We start from the raw sequence: 27,847 nt of genomic DNA, 5'->3' as shown, positions 1-27,847 counted from the left end.
CACTCTTTTTTCTCTTATATTTTAGCACACATTTAGTCTTCTAATTCACATCCGCTCCTTGCACTTGTAGTCTTCTATATGTGGTCTTCTCAAGAGAAAGATATCCGCTCTATCTCCAATGCGAACTCGAATGGTTTTGCCACTTATCTGGGTGGTGCACATGGTGTATGCTTTGTACTCTTCTAATTAAACATTCTACTTCTAACGAGACCCACTCACAAACGCCGTCCTGAGGAGTTACACCGACGAAGAAAGCTCGCACATGATCGCTTTAATGAAAGATTGGCCTTCGGCTTAAACGTTCCGCTCTACCTCTGCTTTCCCTTTTTGGTCTCTTTCTTCCTGACCTTTAACATATTTCACGGCACCAAATAGACGCGTTTTCCCCTGGTAAGAGCTATCAGTCCTGCACCCGAGTAAGACCATCCTTCGTCCACGGTATCAACCCTCTCGATTCTATACGTGGCTGTCACCGTGCCGCCTCTCGTTCATCTTTCCTGCAAGAAGGTAAGGAAGTTTGCTGTCTTTGGTTTATCCTCTCTGCACCTTGCCACCTGCCAGAAGGATCCGGTGGCTCTCGAAAGCTTCTGACAACACTAAAAATGTTTTCCTACTGGTAACAAGTTAAAAGAAAGCTCGCTCGCATAGAAAACTTTCGTCACTGAAGGTAACATGAGCGAGCATGTAAGTCGCCGGAAACCACCAAGAAGCGGCTTGCTTGTCTCTCAACATTTCTGCACTAGGGTGTGAAAAAGGAGGCCAGTAGACGAGAAGGGCAGCGCTTGTTTGTGGAATGTGGCATAAAAATAAACTTCATTTCTACATTTTCTCTGCGAAAGAGTTTCTGGTGGCAGTCATGGCTTGCGTGCTCGTTATTCCAATCACTTGTAGTTGGAAAATCTCTGAAAACAAAGGCAAAATGAAAACCAATTATAAGACAACACATAACGGCAATTGTAAAATTCCTAACTTCTTAGACTCAGTGGAAATCTTTTAAGCGCAGCTGCAATTTTCGCTACATGTACTTAATGATACCGGACAAAATAAGTCATGAAGGCTAAACTAGCCAGCTCGGCCTATGGTCTTGAACTTGCACTTTTTGTCTACATCTTCCTCATGCAAATGAATGCTTTCGCAATTCGCTGAGGGCGTTCATGTATCAACTTGCGCACAAGTTTTCAAAGACATAATACATTAATTATACAGATACTCACACTTCCTCTTGCGGAGAAGAGCGCCGTAGTGGAATGGAGAACCGAGGCCATAGCCGTAGTTCAGGCCGTAGCCGAGGAGACCGTGACCATATCCGTAGTGGCCAGCTCCGTAGCCGAGGGTGCCAACACCGTAGCCGTAGACTGGGGCAGCGTGGTAGGACGCGACAGCTGGAGCAGCGTGGGCAACGGTGGCGACAGCTGGGGCAGCAGCGTAGGTGGCGACAGCGGGAGCAGCGTGGTAAGCGGCAACGCGAGTCACAGCTGGGGCGACGGCATAGCTGGCAACAGCTGGGGCAGCGTGGGCAACGGTGGCGACAGCTGGGGCAGCAGCGTAGGTGGCGACAGCGGGAGCAGCGTGGTAAGCAGCAACGCGAGTCACAGCTGGGGCGACGGCGTAGCTGGCAACAGCTGGGGCAGCGTGGGCGACAGTGGTGACGGCTGGAGCAGCGGCGTAGGTGGTGGCAACCTTGGTCACGGCTGGAGCAGCGGCAACAACGGGAGCAGCAGCGTAGGTGGCAATAGCTGGGGCAGCGTGGTAGGCAGCAACGCGAGTCACAGCTGGTGCAACGGCGTAGCTGGCGACAGCTGGAGCAGCATGGGTGACAGTGGCGACAGCTGGGGTAGCGTGGGAAACGGTAGCCACAGATGGAGCGAAACCAGCGTGTCCAAGACCGTAACCGAAACCACCGTAGCCAAGGCCGTAGCCGAGGCCACCATAACCGAGACCGTAGCCGAGGCCGCCGTAACCAAGGCCGGTGTAGCCAGCAAGAGCGCTGGTGGCAAGAGCCAGGAGGACGCAAGCGCGGATCTGAAAAAGAAACAGATTTGATTTTAGCTGTTCCTATTCGCCTACCTATTTCTTATGCTGTATGCAGTGGTTTGGGTTTAAGATGTGAGGATTGTCGTGTCAACAACATCTGTAGCGTCAGCAACACTATACACGTCTATAGACATCTTCGAACGAGAGTCGTCTTTTTTTATTGATATCCTTATGGTGCCAACAATAAGAAAATTTGTATATGAGCTTTCATTTCAGCTAGTTGTCACCGTCAATTCGACAGAAAAAAGACTTATCTGGATAGCAATAATCTATTACACATTTCGGTTATGAATCGCAGGGTTGTCGATTTATATATGCTTCAGATTTCGCTTTGATGTCAAAGCCGCAATCGAGCTTTCCACGAGAAATGCCTTAGAAGGGTAGAGAAATCTACAGCACAGCTGGCAGGAAATAATAAAATAATAGATATGCAAAAAATTGTGCATGTTATACATTTGTCAAGGTTTCCGTTAAAATTCAAAACCAAGCGTCTATTGTGAGCGGTACTTTAGTTTTTTTGACGTTTGGTACAAAATGTTGCTGTATTTTCTGCATTGTCAAAAGAAACTGCCCAGAAGACGAGCTGAATAGATAAGTATTGTGCTGTATGTAAACAGGTATCTATCTAGTATTGGTATATAAAAAGAGTATCAGAATGTGTCCAGAGTTGTATTGTAAAACAGGGCTATGTGAGATATGTACGAGAGCTCAGCAAGGATAAATAATAATAAGACCTTCTGCAACTTCCGAAGAAGGCGAAGTTTTCGATATTAGCGGACTGTTCTCATGGGCGAAGGAGTTTGATATTCGACTCTTCCCTCTTTTTTCATGAGCAATGAAAGAGATCAGTGGCTTACCATGGTGACTTTGAGCTGCTGTTGAGCCAAATAGATTAGTATTGTGTTGTATGTAAACAGATATCTAGTATTGGTATATAAAAAGAGTTTCAGAATGTGTCCAGGGTTGTATTGTAAAACAGAGCTATGTGAATTATGTACGAGAGTTCAGCAAGGATAAATAATATTAACACCTTCTGCAACTTCCGAAGAAGGCGAAGTTTTCGATATTAGCGGACTGTCCTCATGGGCGAAGGAGTTGGATATTCGACTCTACCCTTTTTTTTCATGACCAAGGAAAGAGATCAGTGGCTTACCATGGTGACTTTGAGCTGCTGTTAAGCCGACTGCTGACTGAGTTTAATTTACGTGCTCTTTTATACAACTGGGTGGCAAGTCCTGCTCACTCAAAGAAAGCGCCTGATGTAAACTGAAATAAAAAGACATTAGGAATTTTGATCTACTCTTTATTCAAGTCGTCGCCGCTGCCGCGGCTGCATGCTGAGAAGCGTACGCGCTCTGAACGGCAATGAATACCAAGTGCTAACCTTGACAAGGACGCAAGCCTGAAAAAGAAGTATCTCAATGCTGAAATGCACTCGTATTCAAGAGAGTTCCAAGATCAAGCACTCCTGAATCGCATTGGTTTTGATTTATTTGTTTTGCGCATTTCTTCACTGATTGCTGAAATATTCGCTTTTTCCTCATAGCGCCCTGGCACTAGTTGTCTTTTTTGCATTACAAAAAAAATATTATTGATCGTCGTCTTGAATTCTTCAGTTATTGCTCTCGGTCATAGCATTTGCAATAACATGAACTGAGGCAAAATTTATATCCAGTTATTTCAAGTCGGCGCCCGTCATTTGTGTCAAATGGAGACTGTCAAAAACAGAAACAGTATATTAAATCTTCGCTACTGAAAAAGAGGCAATAAAATAATATGGGCACCAGCCCACTCTTGGCTACAGGGAAATGAAGGGGTTGAGGAGCTCGCACGAAATGTAACTTTCGGGGCCTGCCCGAGCCCATATCCTGATAGTGGCCGGACCTATTACTTAGATATAAAGACATAACACGACGCTGAATAGTAGTATACATTCGAGCACTATACATTCCGCAAGACAGATCACTAAGAAAAAACCAACAGAATGTTTGGCGAATCCTACAGACAAGAACATATTCCTTCCCTCTGCTCTGAGCAACTGGTATCCGACACAATACAGAAATACATGCAAAAGTTGCTAAAACACACACGACATAATTCAGATCATGTGGACATGCCCAGACATAACGAAAACACAACAGGAAGAAGGAGCAGCGCCCTCCTGGGAGGCTCTTATGCTTAGCATGGACCTGCCAACGCAGCTTGCTATCATCCAACTGGTCGAATATGCCGCCCGGACTCAAGAGCTCCGAGAGTTTGTTTAGGTGGATTTGTATCCTCATCCTACTGTGTTGTCCCCACCAACCGTGATCACCAAACCTGTCGGTGCTACAGCCAATAAGGGCCAATTTTGAGAGCATTCAGGTTAGAACTTACGCTACTTTATCTGCGCCTCGTGCCCACTTCCTGCTAGACATAGCATGGCGCGAGGGGCTCTACAGGAGAACAGAGTTATTTCCAACAAACTCATCCATCTTCGCTCTAAATGCTTCTTTATTTTCGATAGCGATCACCAGGACAGGCGGGCCAATCGAACGGACTTTGGGGAATGGAATAGTGAAGGCGAAATTTTGATATCAGTAAATGAAGAGGTGTTATTTAACATAACAAGGCATATTTGGCGTTGAGCAGATGGGTTTCTTCTTGCGACAGACCAAATATTTTTAACAGGCGTAATATGACTGCAATCGTGCAGGAAAATGACAGCGGAAAGGGTTTGAAGGAAACTATTAATGCTAAGTTGCGTGCATGAAGAGCTAAAAGATGGCTGTGATGGCGATAGCAACCTCCTTAGGCGACAACCGAAGAGGAACACAGTCACCATTTCGCTCGTTCTAGCTAAGTTTAAATCATGGAAACATTTATTTCCACAACGCGGAAAAGCAACCACAGACGCTCGAGCAAGGAAAAAGCACTAGCGTGTAGCATAGATCGTTCGTGATAAATCTGGCCTTACCATTGGTCACAAACAAGGCTCGAAATCCGCGTGCCGGCAGCATAAAAGATGAAAATACGCCGCAAGCCTTTTTTTTTTTAAATCCTACCCTCTTAATGAAGAACCGCTCTGATGATTTTGAAGAATGTGTGACCAGAAATGAGCAGGGAAATTACAAAAAATGGAGCCAAAATGCAAGCACAAAGCGTATACTTGCACGCATACCATTGCTTTAGGCTGACATACGGCACGGACCACTCGTGGTCGTAGTGGCAGCTCGAATGCTAGAAACCTGTTAAACACTATTTCATAGCCTAGTTTGCCAACTCGACAAAGCAACTTGCACGCGTAAAATAGTGGCCTAAAAATTTGGAAAGACTTAAGCTTGGTTTTTAAAAGTGCAAGGTGCAATATATAGCATTATTCTCACGTTTGCAGCTTTCATTGTGGATCGCCCTTCAGGACATGCACACTTTTTCTGTCCCCCAATTACAATTACATTATTAGCACCTCTCTTGTCACCAGAACACCATTATCATGCAATTTTAAGGTAGTGCATTCTATACACCACCAATCAACGTTGATATCAAGCCCCGCTTTAACCCAGCCTTTCGAACATGACGGCGTGATCATTGGGTAGCATGTCTGACAAGGATACAAGGGTCCCGGATTCAATTCCTGTCGAATCCTCCTATCTCGCCGGAGAGTTGACCACCCCCGCCAAAGTGGCCTGTCAGGTGATCTCATGATGTGACACAACCCACCGAAGAAACTGTGCCAGGCCTGCCATGGGTGGATTACAGCTTCCAGTGGCTTGCTCGTAATTTTGTGCGATAGCGCATTGGGCTCGATGAGCCGAAAAGCCGTGTCCTTAATTCAAAATCGAGAAAAACGGGTCTGAAGCAATACGCGATAAATAAATAAATTTATCATCATTGGAGTTAGAACTCAGGTCTGTGCATCTCAGGCAGGCACGTAATGCACAGACCAGGCAGGGCCGTTCGTACCACCTGTGTCTACAGGGGCACCTAGTGGAAACGTTGTGGTGAGTACGACTTACTGACGTGTGTTCTAGGTTTGTATTGTGATTGTTTACTATAATTAGAGTGCAATGTAAAATTAAAAATAATTAAACGTATTTTAAATAATATTTCTATAGTAAAATATATATTTATCAAAAAGTTTTGAAAATTTTGAAGAAGAAAAATTAATAAGAAAACGTGGAATGGAAGGGCGGGGTTAAGAGTGCCATCATGTCTACACTTGAGGGGAAGTTTTGCCATCCTGCTAATGTTTTCGCAGACAACGCCGAGGAAGCCGACACAGGATTTCCTGCAGAGCGGGGTCTTTAACGCCATCGCGTTAAAAAATTTCACTTTGGTCAAGTGGCGAAACAGCTTCAAACCCATACTTCGCCTCCTATCTTGTAATTTGCGTGCTGCGTCGATCGGTGCGCTTTTGGTTTTGACCAGCGATCATGCAGCCATCGGGCTTATTTTCATGGCGAAGGTAGGCAGCCACGTCGAGGTTGTCCTCATCGGTGAAGTTCAGCGGCATTCCTTCAAGAATTTATCGGGTGTCCTGCCCTGCGTGAGCTGAAATAGGGCCTCCAGGCTTGTCTCAGGAATGGCGAGGCGAACAATGCTATCCAATGATGGGGTCCGATTTCTTGCGTTCAGCATCCGGAAACATGAAAATAATGTTCGAGATAGTTTTCTTCAGACTCTCGTAAATTCGTTTGCTCGGCGGACGAACTAAAATTGCTTCCCGGTCGCTTGCTGTCTTGGTGTATAGATGAGATTGGGTTGGGTATGCTCTGAGGTAAACTCTTTTGCGGTTTCCATGACATAGGTTTCAGGGGTGCTGTAGCCCAAATAATTTGCTCGGTGAAATGTTTGCAAGTGTTTTGTGAGAAACGTTTATGAAAAAGATAAATGATAGACCGTCCATGTAAATTTGAAGCTTCAGCACGCAGGGATGCCTGCGATGCATCGAGTTCGACAACACGTGATAGACCAAACGGATGGTTCACGGAGCACGGGCCATAACGGCAAGAACAGCAGCGAGCCTTCTGAGTCTTCGTGAAGTGCTCTCAAGTCTTTCCTGCAGTGTTTCCTTCCTTACTAGTGTAATTCAAGCAGAAGAGTGTCCGTTTCAAGCATGTGCACGGGCCATAACGGCAAGAACAGCAGCGAGCCTTCTGAGTCTTCGTGAAGTGCTCTCAAGTCTTTCCTGCAGTGTTTCCTTCCTTACTAGTGTAATTCAAGCAGAAGAGTGTCCTTTTCAAGCATGTGCACGGGCCATAACGGCAAGAACAGCAGCGAGCCTTCTGAGTCTTCGTGAAGTGCTCTCAAGTCTTTCCTGCAGTGTTTCCTTCCTTACTAGTGTAATTCAAGCAGACGAGTGTCCTTTTCAAGCATGTGCACGGGCCATAACGGCAAGAACAGCAGCGAGCCTTCTGAGTCTTCGTGAAGTGCTCTCAAGTCTTTCCTGCAGTGTTTCCTTCCTTAGTAGTGTAATTCAAGCAGAAGAGTGTCCTTTTCAAGCATATGCACGGGCCATAACGGCAAGAATAGCAGCGAGCCTTCTGAGTATTCGTGAAGTGCTCTCAAGTCTTTCCTGCAGTGTTTCCTTCCTTACTAGTATAACTCAAGCAGAAGAGTGTCCTTTTCAAGCATGTGCACAGGCCATAACGGCAAGAACAGCAGCGACCCTTCTGAGTCTTCGTCCAGTGCTCTCAAGTCTTTACTGCAATGTTTCCTTCCTTACTAGTGTAATTCAAGCAGAAGAGTGTCCTTTTCAAGCATGTGCACGGGCCATAACGGCAAGAACAGCAGCGAGCCTTCTGAGTCTTCGTGAAGTGCTCTCAAGTCTTTCCTGCAGTGTTTCCTTCCTTACTAGTGTAATTCAAGCAGAAGAGTGTCCGTTTCAAGCATGTGCACGGGCCATAACGGCAAGAACAGCAGCGAGCCTTCTGAGTCTTCGTGAAGTGCTCTCAAGTCTTTCCTGCAGTGTTTCCTTCCTTACTAGTGTAATTCAAGCAGAAGAGTGTCCTTTTCAAGCATGTGCACGGGCCATAACGGCAAGAACAGCAGCGAGCCTTCTGAGTCTTCGTGAAGTGCTCTCAAGTCTTTCCTGCAGTGTTTCCTTCCTTACTAGTGTAATTCAAGCAGACGAGTGTCCTTTTCAAGCATGTGCACGGGCCATAACGGCAAGAACAGCAGCGAGCCTTCTGAGTCTTCGTGAAGTGCTCTCAAGTCTTTCCTGCAGTGTTTCCTTCCTTAGTAGTGTAATTCAAGCAGAAGAGTGTCCTTTTCAAGCATATGCACGGGCCATAACGGCAAGAATAGCAGCGAGCCTTCTGAGTATTCGTGAAGTGCTCTCAAGTCTTTCCTGCAGTGTTTCCTTCCTTACTAGTATAACTCAAGCAGAAGAGTGTCCTTTTCAAGCATGTGCACAGGCCATAACGGCAAGAACAGCAGCGACCCTTCTGAGTCTTCGTCAAGTGCTCTCAAGTCTTTACTGCAATGTTTCCTTCCTTACTAGTGTAATTCAAGCAGAAGAGTGTCCTTTTCAAGCATGTGCACGGGCCATAACGGCAAGAACAGCAGCGAGCCTTCTGAGTATTCGTGAAGTGCTCTCAAGTCTTTCCTGCAGTGTTTCCTTCCTTACTAGTGTAATTCAAGCAGAAGAGTGTCCTTTTCAAGCATGTGCACGGGCCATAACGGCAAGAACAGCAGCGAGCCTTCTGAGTCTTCGTGAAGTGCTCTCAAGTCTTTCCTGCAGTGTTTCCTTCCTTACTAGTGTAATTCAAGCAGAAGAGTGTCCTTTTCAAGCATGTGCACGGGCCATAACGGCAAGAACAGCAGCGAGCCTTCTGAGTCTTCGTGAAGTGCTCTCAAGTCTTTCCTGCAGTGTTTCCTTCCTTACTAGTGTAATTCAAGCAGAAGAGTGTCCTTTTCAAGCATGTGCACGGGCCATAACAGTAAGAACAGCAGCGAGCCTTCTGAGTCTTCGTGAAGTGCTCTCAAGTCTTTCCTGCAGTGTTTCCTTCCCTACTAGTGTAATGCAAGCAGAAGAGTGTCATTTTCACGCATGTGCACGGATCGAAAGATCAGGTTCTTGTGTTCACGCGATTTCATACGTATTTCTCCCACATGTCAGGCAAATGTTGGCGCGATGCCAAGTCTCGGCAATGCGTATTATTAGCCAAGGTTTTTGCTCTACGTAAGCCGATTACGACATGCCAGAGCCCTGAGTTGACGATTTGGCAAAGTCTTGGTTGGCGGTTCGGCTTTTAGAGACGGCCTTAGAGCCTGGCAATGCGTTAAAACGTTTTGCTTGGCTTTCGTTTTGTGGAAGCAACGGCGGAATACTTGTCTCACTTCTCCCTAGACACTCACACCTAAAGGTAACGGCATACAGTTAGAGGTACATATACATGCGGACGCTTTCGTTAGTCCGCTGGTTGCGGGAGTGGAGCGCAGCTTCCGCTTTCTCCCGGCGGTCTATGTTGGGAAATGTAGATGGTAGATTTCGGCGAAATGTCTCCCAAGTGGACAAATTGTTCTCATTGTTCTCGAATCATGTTCTAGTGGAGTCTCCAAGCGCAAAAAACACGTTATGGAGCTTACGGTCGTCGCTCCAGTCGTTGTGGAGGGCGACCCGCTCAAAGGTGTCCAGCCAGTCCTCCGCATCTTCGCATACGTCGCCGTGAAAAGATGGCGGTGTTCGCGGCGTGTGGTAGAGGACGGGCGCCGGGGACCTACTATCTGTGGCCATTTCCGGTGAGACCGTCGGTCGAGGCTGCGTCGTCTTCGTAGGGGTGGCAAGAGGTCCGAATTCAGGTGACTGGCTGCGGAGGCGGCGGCTTGGGTGCTGATGGACCGGTGTGAGCTCCATGGTCTTATTTCGTAGGCGTACGTAGGTCGGGAAGCGTATACACCCACCACCCCCACCAGATATGTAACAGTTCTTACACAGAAAGGCTACTGTGGCCGCAGAGCGAGGGCACAGAGACAGTTGAACTAGCGAACGAGGGTACCAGGAACGGGGCCCACACTTAACGTTGTCTACTGCGTCCGATTGCGCTCCTTCTTCACCTACCTCTAATGCACGTGTCAATATATCGTCACTTCGTATCCATGTCTCAAATTTGCCTCCAACTTGACAACTAAGCATATGGTAAATGAGAAGCGAATGGTATCCCACCATTCTCAATGCTGCACAAATAATCGATGCATAAAACGTTTGATGCGATATCACTTGAGTACTTCTTCTGACACGTTTTACACAATTCTTGTTACGGCATCAAGGACGCCTTTTCTACCAAACGCGTTGCATGCGCTCTTGTTAACACTGTAGCGTGAAAACAACGTTAATTTATCGAGGGAAGCCGTCGACTGCAGTACCAACAGCTCATCAGCTTCGCAGGGCTGTGTGCTTTTGCGAAGCGTTCGTGCAAGTTCCTAGATATTCTCATTAACGTGCATGACCTCTAACCACTTTCCTAGGGAACCTCATTTAAAGTAAATTATTCCGCGTGCATTGTTGATTGTTATGGTCTCAGACCATCCCGTTAGTTGACGACTAGAAACCCAAACTACGAAAAAGCCACTCAAATAGTCCAAATATGCCTTGAGATTTGAAATTACATGCTGATTGAAATGCTGATTTTGTAGGTCTGCCGCATCCGAAATCTCAGCAAAACTCTGCACGGCGGCGAGCGCTTGCGCTCTGAGAAAAACTACCATTCTCCTCCTCTTCATTCCGGCGCCCGCACTTGCTCGGATGCCGCTGCCTTTCTGCTCTCTGTGGGGAGCACTACGTATCCTACGAGTGACCCATGTGACATATATGGCGAGAGAGAGAGACTGAGACAAGGAAACAGAAAGACAGAAATAGACATAGAGTGCATGCATGAGACCGCCAGCAGTGAAATCCGTGAGTGCGGCCAGACGTGCTAATCAGTAAAAACCACTCGCCAAGAAAAAGTCATCTTCGGAGCTAGCGAACAAAATATTATCATTTTTTGTGCTCCATCCACACACACCTAGCATTAAGACTGCTACCACAAACTTCCTCTCTACTTGGAAGATAGTCATCAACGACTTCGTCTAAACAGGGCTTTCACAAATCTCTCAAACTTCTGTTGAAGCGAAGTGAGTACTCCACTTTGCGACAGCAGAGGCATTGTCCACTGAGTACAGCATACCTGGCATCGATTCCCCACACATGCTGAACGAAGTCCACATTTTGAAAGTCTAATGAAGCTAATCACTCAAATGCCTCTGACACTCGACTCTCTGTTAAGTAGTTTAGCCTGTAACGGACAGCAGAAACGTGCTATAAATCTGCTTCGGTTATTTAGATCAAGTTGTTCTTATTGTACAATCTGTACATTGAACTTCGTCACAACGTATATGTAGCATATTCCAATGCAAACATATAGCGAACGGCACTAGGCGATGTCACATCAGAATCCATCGTAACATTTATTCTAGTTTTATAGTTAACTTTTATTATTTCGGACACTTCCCTCCTCGATAATTCTCACCTAATGCCCCTTTCCCACCTACGGTAGAAAATGAAAGGATTTTATTACCGGTTTATAATCGTTCTTCCTATTTAATAGCATTTTTGTCTTTCTCTTCCTTTATTGCCCTTTCAATAACAGGACGTACCGCACACATTCCTTTATATTTTAGTGGAGATTTAGACTAGTATTTGATTACACCTACATGTTCCGATTTGTATTCTCGTCGAGAGAATGACGTCCCAGCTGTCGCTAAGGTGTATCACATGGGCCCAGCAAAATTTTTACAGTGCTTTGTACAGGGCTAGTTAAAGGTGCTCTTTTGTAAAACCCACTCACAATCTCCGCACCGCGCATTTGTTCCACGAAAGAAAGCTCGCACATCGACCTTTTAACTGAAGACTGGTCTGCAGCTTGTGCCTACCGCTCTACCTCTGCCAGGGGACATTGAAGCACACTACCACACAAACGCCTTGTTCCCCTGGCCGCTACTATTACTTCTGCGCCCGCGTAAGAACATCCTCCGTCCACTGCATGAGTTCTCAGCATTCTTTACCTGGCAGCCAACTTCCCGCCTCTCGTTTATCGTCCTGGAAGAAGGTTTGCCTTTTTTTTTCACACTGTCTTCACTCTGCCACCGGCCAGCACTAGCCTATGGCTCTGGGAAGCTTAGGACAACACACAAGAGTTTTTGCCGATGTTCAACAACTAGCGATAACGCGGTAAAAAGAAAGCTCGCGTAAACTTCAAACCTTTATCACTAAGGGTAATCTGAGGAAGCATGCAAGACACCGGACATCCCTTACAAAAATGTCTATGATCACTTTATGCGATGTCTTTAGACAATATGATCATAGAAGCTATCGACCATCAAAAGAAAGTCTTTAGAACACGTATGATCTATGTATGATCTCCCTTCCGACAATTGGCCACCGTGATTGAATAGAATGTATTTACATAGAACGTATTTATATCTCCTATGATTAGCCTATTGATAGCGTATATGCACACTGTAACGACTTTGTTCCGATAATTGGCCACCGTTATTTTAAAGAATCGTGTTCATACGAAGTATTAATACCTTGTGTTATGCTAACTATATTTCAAGTGTCCAATAATGTGTATTTTACTCACTATTCACATGCATGTAATATTTCGTGAAAAGTGAGAGTGGCGAAAGAAACAGATGCAAATTCATACCTCCATTTATTGCACAAACCCTTGACACAGAAACACTTGGTTTCCGACGGCAACGACATTGTGTGTTTGATGTACCAGCCATATCAAAATTTATCATGGTGTCACCTAGAAAAGAAATATACATGCTCAAAATTTTTCTGCCAATTTCGCACGCTTTGTGGCATCATCACACTCATCTCTCTTCACTCAGGTGCATGTTTTTCCTCAAAATATGCTAACTGGTTTCCAACCACTTTCTGTACAAACTAGTACCTGCAATACACCCTCAGGAGATAGAGACTATTGCTGTGTTTAGTTGTATTCCTTTTGATCCTCTATATCATTCGACATTAGTTAATCACAATAGGGGCCCAGGAAACAAAGGAGTGGAATTTACACGCCAGTATCCTTGGTCATCAGACAAACTCTCTCCTCTGCCATTTGCTACATCAAGCAAATACACATGTTGAGCGGTAACGTATCAGTATGTATACATACATTTTGGTGCATGCTACCAGCAAGTGATGCCACTATGCCTGTTTGCTCCCATTTTTCCTGAGTGATGGCTATGTTTGCCATAGCAGATGACACACACACATAAGTAATTACTGAAGGAGACCAGCTACACCAAGCACCTAGGGGAATACAAGAGCGATAACAGGGAATGATGAAGTATATTATAGTTAGCCTACAATATGCAGTCACATACTTTTTGCTACATATGCAGGTAACAAGTCTCAATAGTGTATTCCCAGGGAGTAAGAAAATAAAAAAGTGCCACTCATGCCCATCTTTTCCTTTCAAGAGCTTGTTACCAAGGTAAAATCTTTATCACATATGAAAGCAAAATTTAGAATACTTTTCTTTCATAAGAAGTCCACATGGATGCTGCTACGTCCCACTGCTACTTGTCCAGGAAGTCAGGTTGCCTTGTTACTTGTCGTCACAGACCACGGCAACAGGGTGTCTCCAGATATGGTCGAATGAAGCAACAAGAGGACTGCATGTACATATGAGAACACTAATCAGAACAGCAGGAAGAAAGATTTTTTGAATAATAAAGGAAAAGTCAAATGCACAAGTAAAAGAAACATAGGAGGAGTATTTCATATGGTTGCTGAGTGACAGCATGAAAAGCCCAGAATTGAAAACGCAATGCTCCACTGAGGAAAATTACATAATCATAAAATACATAAATACATAATAATCTAGGTAATCTCAGGAATAGTGGCAAGTCTTATGTAGGCACTATCTTTTGGAGATAAGTGAAAAGACAAGTCAGATGGGGTGGTAAAAAATGACTGGTTTGGTTTATGTGGTTTAACATCCCAAAGCAACCCAGGCTATGAGAGAAGCTGTAGGAGAGGACTTCAGAGCGTTTGACGAGCTGGGGCTCTTTAACGTGCACTGACATCGCACAGGACATGAATGCCTTTTTGCTTCAATTTTGAGCTTACTGCTGAACTGGTCGTACTCAAAAAAGGTTGGCGCTACTTTTATTTAAATTTAGACAAGATCCTTTTGAGGATACAAGACTTGCATGTGTCCCAGACACATTCAGGGAGACACGTTGGCCCTGTACAAAGGCTTAAAACGTGGAGAGCTTGTCTCATTAAAACCCATCCGGCCCCGCATAATCACTTTTTGGTACCTAATATTGCCTGCTTTGGTTCGTCAATAGTAGGCTACCGACAATAGGAGCTAAATTATTTCGTCCTTAAAAAATCATGCAGCTTACTGCTGGAATATGCAGTCACACATACTTTTTGCTACATATGCAGTTAACAAGTCGTAATAGTGTATTCCCGAGAGTAAGAAATTAAGAAAGTGCGATAAATGTCCATCCTTTCCTTCAAGAGCTTGTCACCAAGGTAAAATCTTGATCACATATGAAAGTCAAATATAGGAGAAATACCTGTCTTTTATAAGAAATCCACATGGATGCTGAAGAAACCATGCAGCTACGTCCCACTGCTACTTGTCCAGGAAGTCAGGTTGCCTAGTTTTTACTTGTCGGCACAGACCACGGCAACAGGGAGTCTCCAGATATGGCTCAATGAAGCATCAAGAGGACTGCACATGCATACGAAAACACTAGTCAGAACAGCAGGAAGAAAGTTAATTCGAATAATAAAAAAAGGAAAAGTCAAATGCACAAGTAACAGAAACAAACAAGGAATACTTCATATGTTGCTGAGTAACAGCATAAAAAGAGAAGCACAGCACAGAATTAGAAATACAATGCTCCACAGAGGCAAACTACAGTAAAATGCTTGTGCACAAAATTCTCTTCTAGAGTGGAAGATTCAGTGATATATGCAAGGGGTTACGTTTATCTATTGTGCATGCATACGGTACTATAGGAATACAAAAAGGTTGACGACTGGGCACGTTGGTATGGGTTCATACTGCACCAGCAAAAAGACGAGACACAGCAAAGAGGAGGACAGGACAAGGCTGAACTATCAACTGAATGTTATTGATAAGAAGAAAACAACGAAGACTCCTTCCGAAAAGCTCGCGCACAACCCAACCGGTGGAATGGCAGGAAATTGGGAAGAAGATGAATAAGAAAATTCAAAGCCAATTCCAAGTCAAGGCCTAACTAACGACTTTTCTAATAGATGAAGTTCCTTACAATGAAGGCTAACAGACGCCTTAGCCACACACTTGTCCTCGGCTTTAGCAATGTAAAATGCTTCAACGAACTCTCTGCAGAGTTGATTACCATTGCTGTAAACTACACCCGTATTATTAAGTCAGGCGCACAAAGGGACGGGTCATGCTCCAACTTACACTCTCGGGATTGCACATGTAGCGCAAGATTAGAACTCGCCTTCCCTCCCAGAGAATTGGAGTGCTCCGTCAGGCGCACATTTAGACATCTGCCTGTCTGCCCGTAGTAGCACCGGCCACAATTCAGCGGAACGTGGTAGACCACATTCTTTCTGCAGGTGGTGAACTTTTTCTTATGTGACACTGCACAACGAAAACTATCACGGGGTACACTGTCGAGCCCATTTCTAACTCTAGCGCACAAGGCTCCTATCTTGTTTCTCGCTGTAAATACAACGGGCAGACAGGCAGATGTCTAAATGTGCACCTGACGGAGCACTCCAATTCTCTGGGAGGGAAGACGAGTTCTAATCTTGCGCTACATGTGCAATCCCGAGAGTGTAAGTCGGAGCATGACCCGTCCCTTTGTGCACCTGACTTCAATAATACGGGTGTAGTTTACAGCAATGGTAATCAACTCTGCAGAGTTGGTTGAAGCATTTTACATTGCTAAAGCCGAGGACAAGTGTGTGGCTAAGGCGTCGGCTAGCCTTCATTGTAAGGAATTTCATCTATTAGAAAAGTCGTTAATTAGGCCTTGACTTGGAATTGGCTTTGAATTTTCTTCTTCATCATCTTCTTCCCAATTTCCTGCCATTCCACCGGTTGGGTTGTGCGCGAGCTTTTCGGAAGGAGTCTTCGTTGTTTTCTTCTTATCAATAACATTCAGTTGATAGTCCAGCCTTGCCCTGTCCTCCTCTTTGCTGTGTCTCATCTTTTGGCTGGTGCAGTATGAACTATAGGAATACATTACTATCTGGGAAGTCAACCTCCACATCACCAGGTATCAAACTATTTCAGAAGTTTCTGAAAGATTTCTATGCAATGACAGGAAGATCTTTCACTATCAAACACAGCTGCAAATAACACTAAAATCTAATGAGCCCATGTATGTTTCTCTTAAAAATGTGCGGACGAAGGAAATGTAGTTGCTGCTCCTTTTATTTATTTACTTGTAACTAATACTGCATCATTTCCAGCTATAGCATGCGTGAACACAATGCAAACAAACAATAGAGGTGAGCAAGCTTATCTAAAGATTTAGAATGACTTTTTGTAATAAAATGAACAGAAATCATTTAACTAGCCATGTACACGAGACAATGCATGTACTAAAGCAGAGCTGCACAGATTTAAGAGCTTTAAAAGCTCTAGCAAAACACCCTTCTTGTCACTGTTGCCTTTTCACAAGCACTACAGGCTGGCCGAGAGCTAGTTTAGATACAATACCTCTAATTATCGCATTCAAACTGATCACTTTTTCAAATACATTGATAAACACAGGTACACATGGCTGAGCTTTCAAAACATCATCTGTTGGACAAAACCCTCATTATACTCTTGAATAGGTCTGATAACAAAGATCAGCATGGCGAACAGCCATTCGGCGCTTCCATGCGCTACGCAAGCTTAATAGCCTTATCATATCTTACAGAACACTGTTGTAATTTTCAACACCTGAGAACCAAATTCCATGGGGGTTTAAAGGGACATCTTTGAGCAAAGTTCTCTGTAGGATATTGCCCCCAAAAAACCCAATCACAACAATCTATAAACACATGTTCGACAGCCTCTGGCTTTCTGCACAAAATACAGTTCACACCCCATGGCAGAAAGATCTCTCTCTGCCATCTATGTTTATCCAGGCAGAATTCAAACATGCAATTTAAAAAGAAGATTTTTAGCAGGTTGTAAAGGCAATCGTTTTACATGCTAGAATGCATTATTATTTGATAAACACAAAAGGGCCGCCACACTGATACTTCCCGTCTTGCAGCCCACCCCTTCTGTAACAAGCCCCCTCATGTTTGCAGAACTCAAAAACACACAAAACAATTAAACAGAAATTGTTCTCCAACAGATAAATATCAACATATTACTTTTGTTATTGCTAGTAACTATTTGGTTCTAGGGTTAACGATGCATTTATTTAGGTTGTGAATAAAATGAGTTCGGAAGTTAATTGCAAATCTTGGTGACTAGCAAGAAAGTAAATATTTGTGTATATGTTGCTTTGAGCAAAGTAAATGTTCTCGTTTAGTCACAGAAAAACATACCACTTGAGCGAACGTCACTTCGACAATGTATTCAGTTGTACAAACTTTATTACATCCCCCCACTGAAGCTCTATTGAACACTATGCAAGCGCACTTCATTTTAACAAACTTCAGTTAGTGCTCATTTCAGTTCAACGAACATTTTCTGCGGTACTATCCTGTGTCTTCAAAGTCATACTGAGCGCTTAAAAAAGCACAGTCCGCACTCTTTGTAGCATATTGTTATGTTAAGAACCACTCGTCATTATCGTGTGAAGAAAAGTGGCCGTTATTTAGCTTTAAAGTGAATTGGCTGTCTAAACTAGCTTGTAACCAGATGAATCCATAGCTGTCTGCACGCTTAATTAGCTGTACAGTCATAGCCAGTCAAAGCCAGATCTTCAGCCCTACCAGGCCCTTTAGCTCCAAAAATTGCAAATGTGCGCATTTTGGTTAACCATGATCTGCTTGGAGAAAATGAAAGCCTTGTCTCCTCAGCAGGCCGTTGTGATAGGCAAGATTCCCAGGAGCTTGCACAGTAATCGAGTTCAAAACCACTGTAGTCCTTTCAAAAGTGCTGCAAAAGGTTACGCATTCTTCACTTGCAAATCAGCGCAGTGACAAATAAATGGGCTCAGATAAGATTTGAACAACCTAAAAATCTGCGACAGATTTTCTCTTCTTGGGCTCCAAGATTACCTCGGAAGGAGACTGTAGCCGTGAAATTAGGAGACGCCTGCTTCTGGGAAAGAGAGCAATGGTTAGCCTTGACCGCCTAGTAAAGAGCAGACATTAGTCTGCCAACCAAGATCCGTATAACTCGTGCTATGGTCTTTCCAGTTGTGATGTATGGATGAGAGAGTTGGACTGTGAAAAAGGCTGACCGCCGAAGAATTGACGCGTTTGAATTGTGGTGCTGGCGAAGACTCTTGAGAGTTCCTTGGACTGCCAGAAGATCAAATCAGTCGATATTGTCGACCATAAACCCTGACTGCTCATTGGAGGGTAAAATTCTAAAGTTAAAGCTCAGCTACTTTGGTCATCTGATGAGAAGAGAGGAGTTGCTGGACAAAGATTTGATGTTGGGAAAGGTTGAGGGTTGCTTGAGAAGGGGTAGGCAGCGAACGCAATGGTTAGATGGTATCCTCGAGGCACTGCAGATGAAGTTATGTGATGTTAGGAAGATAGTGAGAGACCGGAAAGCGTGGCGTGACATGGTCCATAGGGTCACGAAGAGTCGGACATGACTGAACGACTGAACTGAATATTTCTTGAAGCTAATGGAAACAATCTTCCACGCATTTATTTCAGTCCAATGAACTTTCATTTCAACAAACTTTTTCATAAGGTCCCTTGAACTTTGTTCAAGTGAAACATCACTGTATGTGTACATATGCTGAGGCAGTCTAAATAAACAGTAACTGAATGTCAGCATGAACATGCACACATATGCACAGTGCAGTCAGCTTGATTATGAAACCATGTTTGTCACTGAGCTATTAAAACACAGGTTTACTCAATTTTGCCTCAACTAGAAATAGTAGGTACTACTGCAATAAAACAGCTAAGTATATCTCCTGTTTTAAAGCTCTGAAGAGGCCATGAAAAATTTTCTTTAGTGCAGACTATGAGCAAGATTCACCAACATGTCAGTCTTGCGCTAAAAACACAGCAAGAATCATATAACAACACCGAGCTGGTTTCAAGCTTTGCTTTAATGAAGCCTGTTACACATCCGCGCTTTATACTCTCAAAAGAAAAAAATAAATGCAAAGCATGAACCAGTAAAAATTTTACAGTTATAAAGCAAACACATGAATGCAAAAAACATCAGCATGTGATACCTACCAATTCAATGTCTCCTTTACAGGAAGGATGCTTTAGGGCAGGGCACCCATGGCTGATAGAATAAACTGCCTCAACAGATTCATGACGCTGTCTGCTTCATATTCAGGCAGCACTCCCTCGATGGCAGATGAAATCTGCTGCAAAAGCAGTGTGACAATACAAATGCATCAGCTGGACTGCAAGCATTATTGCCAAACAAGCCGTAAATGCAGTAAAAGAAAGACTTCATTAAATCCATGCTTCTCAAAACCCATAACATACCATTACTTTCCCTACACTCCTAAAGAAAAGCTGTCTCAAAAAATGAATTCCTGGCAGCTCTAGGTCACATGCCATAAGTTACCAAAAAACTCGATCCTATCATCTGTTTCAATTCTGACCCAATTGTCACCAATTTCAAACATTAATAAACGAAGAACATCCATAGTTGAAATTCACTTTTCAAAATATGCTGTTTCTCTGTGAAGCTTAAAGGTTCTTAGAAATTAAACAAAACAGAAGACTAAGTTTGAAAGCTCTAATCGCTTAATTCACAGCCAATTGTTAGCTTGACCCACATAACTTGCCACGCCTCCGTTAAAAAAAAAAAGAAAAAGAACACTGGGCCTGTACTAAAATAATACGTGCTGACCTACAAGGATATAAATATAACTATTGCTGTGTTGAAGTCCGCGAATTGTTATAAATAAAATTATATATCACCCCCCCCCCCCAATCTGTGCTTACTCTAAAGGAAAGCTTAAAAACCTAATTTTACGCGGAAAGTCGTTGCTTATGGACTGTTCCAATAAAGCGGTAACCGCATGAGGCGACAACCCCTAGCGATCCGTCGCGCGACGCCGCCGCCAACGCCTGTCGTTGTCGCTGGTGCATACCGCACGGAGCGACGGCGCTCAGCGACAGAGGCGCGTTTTCAGCGTTGCTCTGTTACCGCTGCCTCGTCATTCGGTCAAGGGGAATGCAATCATGCTATATCCCATTTTTAACATGAAGTACGATAAAACACTGATGAAATTTCTTGTAACACATCGTATTTTAAAGGGTCACAGCGCAGCGGTGCGTTACTATACACTGCGATGCCGGCTTGCATTGCAAGCAGCGACTTTCTCCTGCTCCTTTCGGAAATTAACAATATCAAGCCACGCTAACCTTTTTCTTTCTTGTATTACCCATCCAAGCTTTTACTGAATTATCTCGATGCACTCATATATATACACGGATCAGACGAAGTGAGCGCGTGAAGGCACCAGGTTCTTCGCCCAAACCGGACTAGGAAAACTAACTTCACACGCAATAAAAAGAAAAAGATAGCCAGAACGGAAGTTGAGCACCCTAAAGCCCTCTGCGATTGGCTGCCTCGCGAGCTGCTTCCGGGCGACACGCGAAATTTTCTAAAAACCCAGAAACCGAGCGACGGCGACGAGCGGCAATGCTTTGGCGGCCCTCAGCCCGTCGCGCGACGGCGTCGCGCGGCATGTCGCCGCGAATTGTCGCCTCATGCGGTTAGCGCTTTAACCTCGAATTACCGGCTCCATGTGCAAATAGCTCAACGAAGAAACGCAATAAATAAAACAGATAGGTAGCGAGCGATCGCACACATCTGACGGAATTTAAAAATGACAGGTTTTATACGTCTACATAGCTTTTACGCAGTACAAGGCCACTCTCAATATTTGAAATTTGACGGTTATGGCTGCGAGGCCAAGCGGTTGTTTACCTTTGAAGAATTAGTAATAACTCCGCAAAAAAACGCCTTAAAGATCTGAACTATGTTGCAAAATGATCGGAAAGAGGCCGCGGACAATCGAGGATCACTTTTTAAAACTTAACTAGGTGATAAAAACGCTAAACAATGAAAAATCTTCCTAGAGCATTGGTCGTGCAGTATGCAGCAAAGTAAAAAATGGGTAAACGCTTGTAATGTAAAAACTGCTCACTTCTGAAACACAAAATTTTCCGCGAGTATGCGCAAAGCGTTTATAAGAAAGGAATGACAAAGTTTGTCAACTTACATTGAAGATTTCTGGCAGAAAGAACTATTTTCCACGCTCGACGTCGCCAAACAGCCAAACGCCGCCTCTCAGTCATGGGAGTTTTTGCAGATCTTCGGTGCGCAATCACGCGACACATGAAGTTGCATCACGTGTTTTGTGGAGTTCTCTTTCTTTCTTTCTTTTTTTTTTCCAGTCGCGCTGCCACGCCGCGCTGCTCCATCACGTGTCTTGTGGAGTTCGCTTTCTTTTTTTTTTTTTTTTTTTCAGTCGCGCTGTCGCGCCGCGCTGCTCAGACGAAAGGCGGGATTAGTGGAACGCCGAGCGAGCGTCAGTTCTGTACGTTCGCTATCTTGGGCTTTCGTTCTTTTTCTTCCGGTCGTTTTGTGGGGTGGCTGGTATTCGAGGCGACGCAGAGACTCGGAGTGGCGAGCCCACTTCAGCGATCGTGTGTTTGCTTCCTTCATTGTAATGAAAACTTGAGTTCTTACCGTATGCGGAGCCGCACATATTGAATGCCTGCGCATGAGTTATTTGCACGCACGCGCGCTCACACACATGCAGCTTTGCAGAGGCGAAAAAGAAATAGCTCTCAAGACTGAGAGCATCATACATTTGTGCTAAATAAACACGAATAACTGATTGCTGATTTCGTTACTGTTACTCGGAGACAACTTTGCTCTGTGAATATTTTGTGAAACTTTAAACCCATCCTTTTCGCTGTATTGATGACATCACTGCGGTAATACCATGAAATTGCGCTGTTATTCGGTGAACACATATCTGTTTTCCTTTTCTTTCCCTTTTTTGCTTTTGCTGCTGTTCATCTCTGTAATGTCTGCAATGTTTGTGCCTGTGTTTATGCCTGTAATGTGTTCCATGTAAACTAGCTCCCCCCCCCCCCCCCCGTCCTCTGGATTTGAAAACAAAAAATTGATTGATTGATTGATTTATTGATTGAAGGGCGCATAAAGGAAGCCGTCATAGGTTTGATACCGCGCGCTGTCTACGTTGGCTAGCCTGCCCGCTTCTCCTTTCATACCTCCCGCACTTCTAGGGAAAAAAACAAGAATGCGTGCGTGCGTGCGTGCGTGCGCACTGCTGTGTGCTTTGCTCGCAGGGCGGCTAGACGCCCCCCCTCCTCCAGCTCGAAGCCGCGCTCTGATGGCCAAGCGCCTCCTTGCATCCTTCCCGCGCATTGAATTTGAAGGACAGCTTGTAGCCAATCTCTCGAGAGGGTGGTTGCGACTAGAACTAGCATAACGTTCCCAATGGATCACAGCGGTAGGATGAATATGTTCAGCTACAGCTGGTCGATATTCCGTGGTTCGGGTCAAGTGCGTGTTAATTGTGCCGTAAGGGCGCTTAATTTATTTGCAGAGGTCGGTGCCGCGGACCGCAGGTTGCGCGCTGATATAGTTCACGAGGCTGCATGAACGCTATGCGAAGGCTGCGAGCGAATATGCGTGTTTCTGCTGGCGCATTTTGTGCCGTTATGTGTGTTAGTTCGCCGCCGCCCCCCCTCCCCAGCCGCCGCGCCTTCTCTTCCCCCCCCCCCTCTTCCCTTACCATTAGCGCGCTTCCTTACCCTACCCTTGCCCTAAGCTCGCACCTCACCCAGACACCACCTCCAGCAAAAACATAACAAACAAAAGCAGAACCTGTAGAGCGCTCGCTCGGTTGACGCACATGTCCAAAGGCTGCTGGGTGGTGTCGGATAACCTCCGCGAGCGAAACATACGATGCGCGCGGTCAGGAACAGATGGGCTAAGATATTGCCGCTGCCTTGACGGGAGCGGCGGCGCAGAAGTGTCGCTAACCTACTGAGCGCGGCGAGAGAAAATGTCGGCGGCGGGCGCCGATTTGTTTTCATAAGTGGTGGACAGGGGCGTATGCACAGCGGGGTGGCTCGGATGCGTCTGGGAGCAGACTTCTAAACACGATCGGGTCGATAAAGGAAAAAAATGCAAATTCATTTTTTTTTTCGGATGAAAATTTGGTCCTTGCCAGGGAAATGCACCATCCATTTTCCAGTAATTTCGGCGCGTGAGAAGGAAAGCGGAGGAGGGGGGGGGGGGGGGCTCGTTCGGTAGCTTACTGTAAATGTGCATATACCCAATCATTGTGTGTATGCCAGTATATAATCCTAATGTTTCGCCCATATAGCTTCTGAGGGATGAGCTACGGGGATCCGAGAGTCCAGGGCGTGCGTCTGAGCATCGCGTGATGTAACCCGACAACACCTACAGCGCGCATTCTCCACTGTAAAGTCGTCGGCGCGGTGCGTTTACCTTCCATTTGTGATGTTTTTGTATTTAATTGTGCGAGCGAGCTCGATAAAAGGACTCAGTGCGTCCTCAACAAGAGCGGACGCTTGACTAAGAAATGCGCGATGAAGAAAGAGCGAAATTGTAACCAGTTAAATTTTCAAAATATAACCTTATACGTTTTTATCTATAATTCATGCAAATTGATCGTATCAATTTTCCGTCTCCATTTCTTTTTTAACAGATGCTATTCATAATAAAAAATGTAATTAAAATATGAGTTGCAATGAATAGCATGCACTCGGTCAGTTAATACTATATACTTTCGATCTGAACATTTTTTCTGACATGCCAAATTGCTTCAATATATTTTAATAGCTGTGTATGAGTGGCATAACCAGAAATAATTTTCGAGGGCGTTATACGGCATCGATAAAAAAAATTGCAAAAAGGCCGAAAGAAGGAGTTCAAAAACTTTCGGAAGGGTTTCTGACATCGAAACAGAGCACTGGCTACGCCCCTGCTGTATATTGATAGGAGTATATACAGAGAAGTATATTCGCCTGACAACTTGCTATGTACAAACTTTATATGAACTGATTTAAATACACAAAAGTAACCGTGTATGAACTTCGTATTTACGCATGTTCATACAGATTAAAAGTACGTACAATATTGATAGAGTCAATAAGGTGTTAATACAGATTCTAAAGACTGTTCACGACCATTTTTGTAAGTGATAACCCAGAAGTGGTTCGCAGGTCTCGGCTGAATTTTCACAACTCTGCGCTAGGGTGAGTGAAAGGATACCAGTTGATGAGAAGGGAAGCACTGTCGCCTGTAGCATTTAAAAACTAAATAACAAATCGCCACTGCACTCTTAACCGCGATTGTCGCTAGCGACATGTCATCGTCTCTTGATTGTCCCACATTGTATGTGATTTCCGTCCTCCCTTATCATATAGTGCTCGTATGCACGAAACCGTTCAGAGAACTGGCCAGTGTAATGTAAGGCTAAAAGATGAGTAATCATTGGCGGCAATAAAATTCCACCGCCATAATTAAGAAGTAGATAGCCTTGGCCTATATAATTTACGTTCGGAAAGGAAGGATATGAACCACCAAGTTGTGAGTAGAGTGTGGAAGTCGTCGCTGTCTTGAGACTGGAGATGTCAAATGATGCCAGTTTTGACAACGCCGGCAGCAAGATAGAAGAATAGATGGTTTCATCTCCAAAGAGGCAACAAGAGACGACCGTCTCAAAGGAGGATATATGACTGCCAGAACAAAGGCTCTAAAGAAAGCTAGTAAAACGCAGATCCCACGACATGCACTAAAGTATGCACTAAGGAATGTGGTGTCGTAAAGACAAGCTTTATTTTTACATCTGCATTGCGCATGATGTTGAATGGACAGCCTTGACTTGTGTGTTTATTATTCCAATCACCTGGAGTTGGGAAACCTCTGAAAAGAAATCCAAAATAAGAATCAATATATTACATAACACAGACTACGATATATAGAGAATGCCTAACTTTGCTACACCTAAATCCAGCCCTTCAGCGAAGCTTCAATTCTGGTTTCATGTATCTTTAAAGAAACCGAGAAAGGCATGGGGTCAACCTACCCAGCTATGGCTACGTTCTTAGATTTACGGCATTCATCTAGAGCTTGGTCATGCGAATGTGCGACTTTCATATTAAGCAAAAGCTTTTGATGTATTAGTTTGTGGAAAAGCACCTAAATACATTTGGCACCAATTCGGGATATACTTACACTTCCTCTTGCGGAGAAGGGCACCATACTGGAAGGGGCTACCGAGACCGTAACCGTAGTTCAGGCCGTATCCAAGAAGGCCATGGCCGTAACCGTAGTGACCGACGCCGTAGCCGAGGGTGCCAACACCGTAGCCGTAGACTGGGGCAGCGTGGTAGGAAGCGATGGCTGGGGCAGCGTGGGCTACGGTAGCCACAGCTGGGGCGTGGTGGACGGCAGTGGTGTAGGCGGCGACTGGAGCAGCGTGAGCAACGGTGGCAACAGCTGGGGCAGCGGCGTAGGTGGTGATTGGAGCAGCGTGAGCAACGGTGGCAACAGCTGGGGCAGCAGCGTAGGTGGCGACAGCTGGAGCAGCGTGGTAGGCAGCAACACGGGTCACAGCTGGGGCGACGGCGTAGCTGGCGACAGCTGGGGCTGCGTGGGCAACAGTGGTGACTGCTGGAGCAGCAGCGTAGGTGGTGGCAACCTTGGTCACGGCTGGAGCAGCGGCAACAACTGGAGCAGCAGCGTAGGTAGCAACAGCTGGGGCGGCGTGGTAAGCGGCAACGCGGGTCACAGCTGGGGCGTAAGCGTAGCTAGCGACCGCTGGAGCAGCGTGGGCGACGGTGGTGACGGCTGGGGCAGCGTGGGCAACAGTGGCGACAGCTGGGGCTTGGGCGACGGTGGCCACAGATGGGGCGAAACCAGTGTAGCCAAGGCCGTAGCCGTATCTGCCGTAGCCGAGACCATAGCCTAGACCACCGTAACCAAGGCCGTAGCCGAGGCCGCCGTAGCCGAGGCCGGTGTAGCCAGCGATAGCGCTGGTGGCAAGAGCCAAAAGGACGCAAGCACGGATCTAAAAAAAGAGACATTGATTTGATTTTACGGTTTCCTGCAAGCCTTTTGCTTGAAAGCAATGATATTTGCGCAGCCAATACGTTTTTATGAAGTTAAGTGTTTTGCCCTAACTGAATTATACATTGCCCCACACTACACGCAGCTTCGGGCCTCTTTAGATAAGAAGCAGCTGTTCTTTTATTCTTCTCTGAAATTAACAATTATTAAGAAAATTGTATTTTGGCCTTCCACGTATGCTTGTTTTTGCATTCACGGACAAGGCAATAATATGTGAGCCACAGATCTGAATAAAGAAAAGTTATCACTGGTTATTGCTGTCAATGATTGGGACTCTGATTTAAATAAGGTTTAGACATCGCTTTAAAACCACTGCAGTAACCGAAGCTGCCATGGCCAGTGCTTTAGCCAGGCTCGTGATATGAAGCAACAGAATGAGAGCTCGTGCTTTTACTAAAATGGCTATGTGAGTATATCCGGAGTTTTTTTTTTTTTTAAATTCCTGAACAAGACTGTGGTTTTTAGGGTACTTTTTTTCACTGAGGTTTACGCATAAAATGCTACATTATTGCTTACTTTAACTAATGCAAACTGCCGCGGCTACGAGCTAAGTCGATTTGTAGCGTGATAGAATAAGAGTATCACAAGGTCTTAGTCTTCATCTCTCTATCATCGGAAGCGAAGAAGAAACGTACATATTCAACCAGTAGTTTGGATGAATAAAGCACAATATGCTCTTCAGCGCCATCCCACAAGTACATAATTTTTTGAAGGTCTAGAGATCTCTGCTTTAGTCGTCTGTTCGAATTGATTTCGGACTTTTCTTGATCATGGGTAAAATTATCAGGTGCTTACCATATTGACTGCAAGCTGCTGTTGAGCCGACTGCTGACATATCCCGGTTTGCAGGCCCTTTTATACGAAAAGGTGCCCATCCCACTCTGCGCAAGTAAATGGCTGCAGCAAACTAGAATTAAAATTTAGTATTCATTTCGAGGATATTTATATTCTGTGCGTCTCCGCTACTACGGTCGCACGCTGAGACGCCGTACGCGCTCAGAACTGTAATGGGATACCTTGTCCTTAGGTTGATACTGGCGCATGTCAGAGAGAGGTGTATCTCAATTTTACTTAAATCCTCTGGTATGCAAGAGAGCATCTCGAACAAGCTCTCTTTCGCAATTAGTGTAGAGATTGAATTTGTGCTGATGTACTTATTTTACCCACTTGTAGAATTACAGTTGAAGTATGGATCTGATTTTCCTCGTGGTGGGCGGTCGCTTCTTTTCTTTTTCTTGAATTTTCGCTCATTCTTTTATAGCTCCTCACTATTGAAAGATATATTTCTGTTGCGGTCTGCTTTTGACTATCTTGAATGTTTCATTTTGGTCATTTTGTTGTGGCTACTTTCACGACGAGGGATCTTTTAGTGCGATTCAGTGGAGAGGTTGGTCAATGTCATGTATGTGGTTGCAATACCGTTGAATCAGATATTGTAATATGAGCAAAAGGCATTGCGCTTATGCAACATTCCTTGACCTATTTGTGCCCAATATCAATATATTTCTTCAGGAACC

At 44.8% G+C, this 27,847-nt stretch overlaps 2 protein-coding genes and 1 long non-coding RNA gene across 3 annotated transcripts; all 3 read right to left on the bottom strand.

Annotated features, from left to right (window-relative positions):
* Positions 1 to 788: 788 nt before the first annotated feature.
* LOC146196378 (uncharacterized) lies at positions 789 to 5,414 on the bottom strand. The gene is made up of 3 exons (XM_084596984.1): positions 5,400 to 5,414; positions 1,215 to 2,055; positions 789 to 902 (listed from the first exon to the last, which is right to left on the bottom strand). Coding segments are annotated over exons 1-3 (858 nt in total). The 3' UTR covers positions 789 to 900.
* An 8,129-nt stretch (positions 5,415 to 13,543) lies between these two features.
* Positions 13,544 to 21,488, bottom strand: LOC146196377 (uncharacterized). The gene is made up of 4 exons (XR_014706104.1): positions 21,415 to 21,488; positions 19,403 to 19,539; positions 14,599 to 14,756; positions 13,544 to 13,683 (listed from the first exon to the last, which is right to left on the bottom strand). It is a non-coding gene; the product is annotated as an uncharacterized LOC146196377 (long non-coding RNA).
* A 3,525-nt stretch (positions 21,489 to 25,013) lies between these two features.
* Positions 25,014 to 27,145, bottom strand: LOC146196376 (uncharacterized). Its single transcript, XM_084598174.1, has 3 exons — positions 27,126 to 27,145; positions 25,437 to 26,271; positions 25,014 to 25,124 (listed from the first exon to the last, which is right to left on the bottom strand). Coding segments are annotated over exons 1-3 (840 nt in total). The 5' UTR covers positions 27,129 to 27,145; the 3' UTR covers positions 25,014 to 25,122.
* Positions 27,146 to 27,847: the final 702 nt, after the last annotated feature.

This window comes from Amblyomma maculatum, chromosome 3, assembly GCF_055883805.1.
Source record: "Amblyomma maculatum isolate TAMU_Amacu chromosome 3, ASM5588380v1, whole genome shotgun sequence".
NCBI lineage: Eukaryota > Metazoa > Arthropoda > Arachnida > Ixodida > Ixodidae > Amblyomma > Amblyomma maculatum.
The sequence above is the reverse complement of the archived record's forward strand: the minus strand, read 5'-3'. Positions and strand labels throughout refer to the sequence as shown.